Here is a 9,137-nt window from a genome sequence, read left to right on the forward strand (position 1 = left end):
TTTTTAATCAGTAGTAATTTCAATAACCTTTTTTAAATTCTTCCTGTGTTTAGAATATATATTAAGGAGAGTTTTAAACCATCTAACAAAGGTTACACCTCTTCCTTTTGGATTAATGTTGAATCCATTACATGATTTATGATTTGTATGTATTTATAAATAGGTTTCAGCCTGAAAACTATTCTTTAGAACTCAAAAGCTAGATGACTTCTCCCACAGGGAAAAGACTATTTTTAAGCCCCATTGTTTGATAAGTTACAACTAACAGGTAAACTGAGAATATGTTAGTGATCATTGCTTTAATAACCCATTTCTGGGCCAAAGCCAGTCAATGTGACTATAAATGTTTATACATAAATTTGCCATTGCAAACATGTTCTCATCACAGATCCTGGGAACTCAGATAAGTGAAAATACAAATAATTTTTCTGGTTTCTTGAAGGGAGGAACCATATCTATCAACAGTAACAAATGTTAGTATATTTTACTGTAAAAAAATTTGGGTAATCAACACAAATTAGTGTTTGATTGTGAGATGGAAGGGAAATGATATATAGTATCTTGGTATTGTTTCTAGGCAAATAAAATAAAACATGTTGCGTGCATTTCTACATATGTAAACTTTCACTGCAAACACAAAAGTAAGAAAAGTAATTTACATGATTTTTATTTTGCTCATATTTCATTACAAAGTCAAATTTAGTCTGGCTGGAAAAAAATTGGTACAGATTTTCAAGATTTGCTACAGTTTGCAGGTTTAGACTTTGCCTGCGCTATTGTAGCACATGAATAGGCTTTCTTCTATATGATTCACTTTACTGCATATTTAGATTTTTTGTGTTGCTGGGCGATAAGAAGGTGCTTTTTTCCAGTCTCTAACATGTTATCCTCTAGTTTTACAGAGTATTAAGTTTGATCCATTTTCCCTATTACTTGCTTCTCTGTCCTTGCTGAATAACAGAATCCCCTGACCATGATGGAGCCACTATCATGTTTAATCATGGTCATGGTGTAATCAGAGTGATGCACAATAACTTTTTTGTTGTCATACAAATCATTTAAATGCAAGTTAAATATTTCCCTTTGGTGTCATCTGATCTCCTTCAAAATATTTACTATTCTGCACAGCTTAACGCAATCCTTAAACAATAACAGGATGTGTCTTTGTTGCTTCTTCCACATATTTGCACTATCATTATAGATCCACCATTTGTAGAACATTGTTAGGTTTGTTGCTGTGCCATACTTTTTATATTTCGAGATCAATTCAAGCGACTGGACAAATAGCAAAACACACAAAAAAATAAAAATAAAACAGTTCTGATGTAGACATTTATTTAACACAAGTTTTGGTTAAAAAAAAAGCTTAATAGATATTTGAAAGTAAGTGATTTCAGTGTTTTATGGTGTGCATGATTGAAGGTTGTATATGAAATCAAAGGAATACTCAATTATAATTATTTCCAAACCTAAAGGTGGCAGGAAACCTATGGAGGAGTTAGCCGGTTCAAACCAATTACTGTAGCACAGTATATATTGGATACCCAGCCTAACAACCCACAGGTTACAGAAAGTTTCAGATATACAAAAGTTTTTTTGTTTTATTTTATTTTTTTATCTAAAAACACTATACACCTGTGTGTTACTTTATCCTTGGCTTATCTGCTGTGTCCCTTGGTCTTCATGATGCTGTTTCTTCATTAGTATCTTCACAGATACTACAGATATTAGTATCTTCACAGAACAGCTAAACTTATGCTGATTTAAAATAAACAACCAGGTTTATATTTTGTACCTCTAGTGGCAGTTAGGGATTCCCCAATCCATTTTTTCTGATCGAATCCGATACCGATACATAGTGTATTGGCCGATATCCGCTATCATCAAATACTTCTGTTGAATGAATTTACCGTATACCTTTCCATGTGAGTAAAGACATCACATTTGCAATAAACATTGTTGAAAAAAAGTTCAAAGTTAAACACAGATATAAATCACCACTAGCTGCTGTTTGTGCTCTGCATAATGATGTAATAGGTGCTGCCATCATAAAATTAGATAATGAAATTGCTGTAACTCAATCAGCATCATTCTTCTGATATCCGATCCAGCTAATGAGTCAATATCGTAGCCCATGTCTGAGTGTCAGTGAAAAAGAGGTTGAACACATATAAACAAACAGCTGTGTATTACTTTTTGGTGGCCTATTACAATACATATGCTCAATACATGAGCAATAAAGGTTGTGGTTGTAACTTAAAAAACTGGGGTTTGAATACTTTTGCAATTAACCCTTAACATATTTTACAACTCACAAATTTGTTTCCACTGTTTAGTCAATGTGGACAAATAATTATCTGCCATAAATGGCTCATTTCTTCTCCTCACAGGGAAATCTGCCCACCACAGTCACACTGATAGCTTTGGCACTTCAGACCGTGATGCGCATGGTACACATAGCCTCAGACACAAGGGCCCGCCACTTACTGGCCACAGACCTCAGACTGACATGGCTGGAACTCTTCCCAGACGAAGAGACACCAACACAGACTGTGAGTTTGGACTTCATTGCTCTCAGACAACTGTCTCTAAAATGTGATTCCTCTTTTATCTGAAGTGTGTGTCATGATGTCTCATTTCCACATATCATAATCTACCATCCACTCAACAGCCCACACGCCGGCCACAAAGTCCACTCACAGCATGGGATCCCACTTGCAAAGCCCATGGCCAGCTCCGGTGCCGGACACCTCTGAGGAGTGCATGGTTACTGTGTCGACACTAGAGAGACAGCACATGGCTTCCTGGAGTGGCACGACATCTTCCGGCAGGGTCACCCTGAGTAGGGGTTCCCACAACAGACCTGGCATGGACTTATCCTCTGATGGGCATCTTTCCAATAATGGCACAGAGAAAAGGGAACACTGTAAGTATTAATACTCAAATTCTAAAGAGAATGGATGGGTATGCATGCTAAACAGCAGACATTTGTAAATGTTCTATTTGCACAGTGCAAACGAATGATGAATTCATTAATTAAACAATTCATTAATTCTTCAGTACTCTTGCTTAACACTGCGGTAACACTCATGTATATGAGTATATTTAAAATAGGCATTTTTGTTATAAAAATACATTTCTGGTAATATAGCAATGTTAAAATCAACCTAAATACTGGAAAAATGCTTCCAGTGCTGAGCTGATGCCAGTACCCACTTGGCCTGTTTTCTTTCAGTTTCCTCTATTCAAAACATTGGCTCGGATTCACAGAAAATAGAACCAGGTTACCCAAACACTTTCTTTCCTGGGCCAGATCAAACAACAGCTTTGAACTGGTGGTGGTTGGGAAGGGGAGGGGGGAGGGGGGTACAGACCAACAGCCAATGAAATATATCAAAACAATGCTAAAAACGAATATTTGTTTTGTCGTGGAGCTGCAAAATTGAGGTGAAAAAGACTTGGAAAGAATGAAAACACTGAGTTTCAAAATTTGTTCATCACACCCTCAGTTTTGCTAAGGCGCAGCATCTTAGCCCTATAGAATCAACACAGGATTAGTAGAGCTGGTCAGCTTAGGACAGATCCATGACAAATTGGATAGTATTACACAACAGCAAACCTACCAAGAAACTACCATTCAACTAAACTTGCAGATTCACAATGAAAGCTTCTATCAGGAAAACCAACAATGGGCCCCATTGTAACTTTGTAGGAGCTGCGGAGATCCACAGGTCTAGAGGGAGAGTGTAATGACAGCACAAATATTTGCTGTGCACTTCACAAACCTGAGCTTTACAAAAAGTAAGGTCAGTTAAGACCTTAATACGAGAAACCCGGTAGTGGCTGCATTTTACTATGATGTATTTCTTAAGCAGAGGTATGAAGTTGCATAGATTTGTTGTGAAGATAGTTGAAGAAAAATAAAATATGAAAAAATGTAGCCTTTTAAACATGCTTTCTTTTCAGTTAGTATAACTGATATTGAACTACTTTTCCCTAAATACCCATCAGAGACCTACTCCCGATGGCACATCCTAGTTCATTTGAGTTATTTCAATGCTGGAAAACAGTTTATGAAAATTGATTCTGTGCTTCATTATTTGTACATGTTGTTAGAGTAACACTATCGTACCGTGCTTCCTAGGTAGCTGCTACTAGTATCAACATTAGTTCAACTTTCCTACTTTGACTGTTTAGCAGTTCAGTATTGATGTAACATTAATTTATTTCTAATGATGTTTGCATGCACCAAATATACATAAAACATTGTTTTTATCCTTTGTATTGTTGTAAAAGTGGCTGAAGAGATCATATATGAACTATGAAAATAATCCAGGTGTTGTGGAACTGGAACTCTATCACATCTGATATTACATGACTTCAAATTCCTGGTTTTTGTTTAAATAAAACATAGCATGTATAATCCTTAAAAGGTCTGTATTTCTCTCACTTGTCAGATTGGCCCTACACCTTCAGTTACAATAAACAGCAGCATCTAATCATATTTCTCTGGTTATTTAATAGAGAGCAAATGTTGATAGTGGAAAGAAAAGGTTTCGTATGCAGTGAGAATTCAATTAAGTTTATTTATATGGTGCCAATTCAAAACGCATGTTATTTCAAGGCACTTTCCAGAGACAACACTGAAAAACAGGTTGTTGATGGCAACAACACAGCTGATACTTCTCTCCAGGATCGTGTCAAAGCCAACAGGAACACAAAATATGAAGCTACTATGAGAAGAAGCAGAGCAGGATAGCGTAAGAGATTGAACTAACAAATTCTGCAGAGTGGGAGAATAGAGATTGAATGGAGCAGATTTATGAAATGGGGTCCCTCTGTCCTCCAGCAGTCTAAGCCTATAACAGCATAACAATAGAGATAGCTCAGGATAACCTGAGCCACTCTAACTGTAAGCTGTATCAAAAAGGAACGTTTTAAGCCTTGCATTAAACGTTGACAGTGTGTCTGCCTTAAGAGCTAAAATTGGCAGTTGGTTCCACAGGAGGAGCCTGATAACTAAAAGATCTGCCTCCCATTCTACTTTTAGAAATTCTAGGAACCACTAATGAACCTGCAGATTGAGAGCAAAGATGAAGCTTGGCCTTTTAAGGCTTTATATGTGAGAAGGAGAATTTTAAATTTCTGATTTAACAAGAAGCGGAGAGAGAAGAACGGAGAGATATGATCTCTTTATGATTTTCATAAGAACTCCAGCTGCAGTATTTTGGATCAGCTGAAGGCTTTTCACTACACAATTACAATAGTCCAGCCTTGAAGTAACAAATGCATGGACTAGTTTCTCAGCATCACCCCTGGACAGGAGATTCCTGTTTTCTTCAATTTTCCACAAATGAAGGGAGGAAATTCTAGAAACCTCTTTGATATGGGATTTAAATGACAGGTCCCAAAAATAACACCATGATTTTTTACTTTATCACCTGAGATCAATTTAATTCCATCCAAATACTAAGGTAATAGAAGTGACTGAGAATACAGTGGCAAACAACTTATCTTCTTTGTAGATTTCTACGTCCTCTGTTAATTGCTTTCAATCAAAACTACTTTTAACTGACTTTTTAGTTATCCCAAAAAACCTCCTCTGGTTTAAATTTCCTAAACCAACTTCTATGCATCCTGCCCTCCCATAAGCTTGAATACAATCTAGTAGTTTCCTCTTAGCCATAATTTTTTTAGTGGGCAAAATCTGGATAGAAAATGGCCCAAAATGCAAAGATCATTCCCCACTTAGTTAAATAAAACCAAGGCTGCCAAGAATAAAGGCACAGAATAGAGTTTAGAGGGTAAAGACTCCCACATGCTTGCGTTGGCATGTGTCAAAATAATTTTTTATGCACAGAAACTGACATTTACACTACTTACCCCTGAGGTTAATTGGGTTCATCTGCAGATATCCAAAGGGGGCTTTTGGTAATTCTGAGTAAGTGATTTTTCCTTCCCTTTATTGAAATTGAATAAAGAGGTTTTATATGTTTTGTTAAATTTTGAACAGGAAGGGATGCCATCTTAACATATGCTCTTTAAGAAGGGAGTTCAGGGTAATAGTTAAACCTTTTTAAAACAAATCTTAATGAACAGATGTTGATTCAAGAAAACAAACCCAAAGATGCCCAGTTGTAAAACCAGATGTTTTTGAGTCTTTATTGTAACTCAGCTCTCTTTATTTTGGTTCTTTTCAGAGTTCTTGTGAGACATCAATCCCCTGCAGCTGTGGTCTGTCCCCAGACCCATTGTCTGTAAGCGCAATGAGATTTTCTCTCAGTGAAGATGGATTTTAGAAGATGGAGAGGACACGGAATGGAAGAAGAAGCAACAGTGTTGAAGGAAACAGAGCTGTAAATGTCATGTACAGGCACTGACACCACTTTCACAGTGTGATTTTTACCCCCCTCCCTTTGAAAGAATAAACAGTATGTTAAATGTGCGCTTCTGTTTTTTGTCACATGGTGATCACACAGTGGAGACGTGAAGAAAAAAGGACCACATGACAAAAATGACTTGCTTAAATGATGAAAGGACTTGCATAATTTGTAAATATTGTTTTCTTTTTTAATGTTTTTCTTTCTCTTTGATTTGCTATGCAAGCCAATCCCAACTTCATTTTGTTGTGATTTATTACTGTGAATATTTTGATTTTTCTTTTTGATTATGCTCAAACCGTTGACTTATTTTGATGAGGCTAATGTATTGTTGTATTTTGCACAAAGCGTATTTCTTTTTAGGGTGAAAATAAGCACAAAATAATTTTCAGCTAAGCTGAGGATGAAAATCATAATGGCAAAGAGTGAGATCTATATTAAGGAATAGGTTGTACTGTATATCTGGCTGTGCTATAATCATATGGAGGAAAAACAGGTACACATTTATAACTAATATGCCAAAAAAATACTTACTAACATTGTTTATTTCTTGCTGAGAAACCCATTATAGATCACACCAAGAGCGGTTCTGAGCTGGTGGCAAAGAGAACATATAAACTTTTTTATATAATGGAAAGTGCTAAAACATTGGCTGCATCTCTGCGACACTGAGTAGGAAATATTTAATAAATAATATATCATTGTATCATTTCCAGTAACATCTCTTGACATGATGATGTGCAATATCCAAAACCCAATGTGACATTAAAAGGAAATGAGATGGTAGAGGTACCTTAGTGGAAGTCAAATATATGCATTAGAAAGGTACATTGAAGTGACCTAAATATACCTGCAGAAGAAAATGTGTAAAATATAATACAGCTGTATGCGACATAACACTGCTGTGAGAAAGTGTGCACCCCTTTACAGATTTCTTCAGGTTATATTCTTTCAAGATGGCACATGTGCTCATGGACTGCCTACTGTACGTCAGGTTGAGGTTCTCACCTAGCCAGTCGATTCCAACCAGTTGGATATGGAGTTGAGTTGTGTTTGCCTGCTTACATCCTTGTCTGGGCTTTTCTGTCACACCAAAAGGAAATTGGATTGGATGGCATTTTCCTCCAATTTGTGCATTTGTTTTCTTTTTTGTCTAAGTTTCCATTTGGTTGATCTAAGACACAGTGTTGCAAAACAACAAAAAGTAACATAAGATATCTGTAAGGGGGCAAATACTTTTTTTTAAATACTGCATTCATCTTTTCAAACTTTTCATTTTACTGTGAAAACATCCTTACAAATTTCTTTGGACTTGACAGATTTTAGAATTCCAGATGTTAAAATGCAGTTGGCTAAGAGTTTCTGTGAAATGTATATTCGAAATGTTCTGTTTTTCAGTCATGATTATGTTCTGAGATCCTTTCTTTGCTGTAATTGCTCACTATTCAAAGAATCTTTCCATGGCAGATTTTATTGCTTTCAGGAATACACAGCCACATATGGAATGGCCTTTTTTTTTTCAACCCTTGATGCAAAATAAAATGTGTGTGAAAATGAACAGAATTTCTCTCCCATAATACATGAGTGTGGTGCAGCCTTGGAATTTACTTAGAGAAGTCAACAGAGAAATGAATGATTTTGTCTATAAATTGGGCAGCTGGATGGATTTGTTAATATACATGGCACTCAAAACTGAAAGAAAATAAATAAAACAATTTCTATAACAACTGACAAAACTGGATGTTAGCTTGGTATTTTTCAAGCAGATAATAGAACAATTCAACCTGGAGAGACTCAAGTGGAGAAAAGTTGCAATTAGAAAAGTTAATTGACATAAATGAAGACAAATCTTTAGCACTTGAACCCCAGGAGAAGATTTTGGTTCTATGAATTGATATGTGATTGGATTAATGGATTAAAAAGAGTTTAGCATAGTCTTTCCCCAGCGTCCAGACAATGATGGTGGATAAGCCTGAAAAGGAGAGGGTTGCAAATATCCCTGGGTCCAAGCTTGAGGAAGGAGATGGGTTGGAGGGTTGGATAGGAAAATGGCTGGTAACGGTCCTGATGACAATTGGCTGGAACTTGTATGTGGGACATCAGAGGGTGATCCAGGTGTTGCAGGTTACAAACTTCCAGAATGAATTTACACTTAAAGGTATAGTGGAGGATCTTCACAATTTTTTTTGAAAAGACCCACCCTCTCCACTTTAAAAACTACTGCACATGCACAACCCTGTACCCTCCCGAGAGGGAACATCTATTAAACAAGTGTGAGAGCATGCTTGCTCTAGCCCATTTCTCCTGTGCACACTCTGTATAAAAGTTGCTATTTGCATCACTAATGCACAAAAGAAGATTTTGAAGAACATGCCAATTTTTCCACTATGTCATACATCACATATTTCACACCAGGAAGTTAAAATGAGGACGAGTGCATTGGACAGCCTTACAGAAACATACCTCCAGGATGATTGAAAATTCAGAGGACCACTTATTTTGATGATTCACTCGGAAATAAAACATCCTCCACTATACGTTTAAGCTTAATTCTTTCATTTGTTAGGATTTTTTTAATAGCGTTATCTTATTTGATTATATTTCACTTTACTTGATTTCCACATAGGATACATATCCATATAATTAAGGGCATAACTATAGTTTGAATATATAAATAATATCCATTAATACGGCATCCTCTCAGAGTAAAACTCGTTCAAAAAAGTACATATTTTTTAAAGCAGCTTAAACTTAAAT

At 36.2% G+C, this 9,137-nt stretch overlaps 1 protein-coding gene across 1 annotated transcript in view; it reads left to right on the forward strand.

The window, feature by feature from the left end:
- LOC107082566 (roundabout homolog 2-like) overlaps nt 1-8,096 on the forward strand; it is a 117,232-nt gene extending 109,136 nt beyond the window's left edge. The window contains exons 26-28 of the mRNA XM_015371321.1: nt 2,391-2,552; nt 2,672-2,926; nt 6,201-8,096. Coding sequence (XP_015226807.1) covers nt 2,391-2,552; nt 2,672-2,926; nt 6,201-6,202 — 419 coding nt within the window. The 3' untranslated portion in view covers nt 6,203-8,096. The remainder of the gene's footprint in view (nt 1-2,390; nt 2,553-2,671; nt 2,927-6,200) is intronic.
- Nucleotides 8,097-9,137: the final 1,041 nt, after the last annotated feature.

Source organism: Cyprinodon variegatus, unplaced genomic scaffold (genome assembly GCF_000732505.1).
Source record: "Cyprinodon variegatus isolate N-32 unplaced genomic scaffold, C_variegatus-1.0 Scaffold56, whole genome shotgun sequence".
NCBI classification, from domain to species: domain Eukaryota; kingdom Metazoa; phylum Chordata; class Actinopteri; order Cyprinodontiformes; family Cyprinodontidae; genus Cyprinodon; species Cyprinodon variegatus.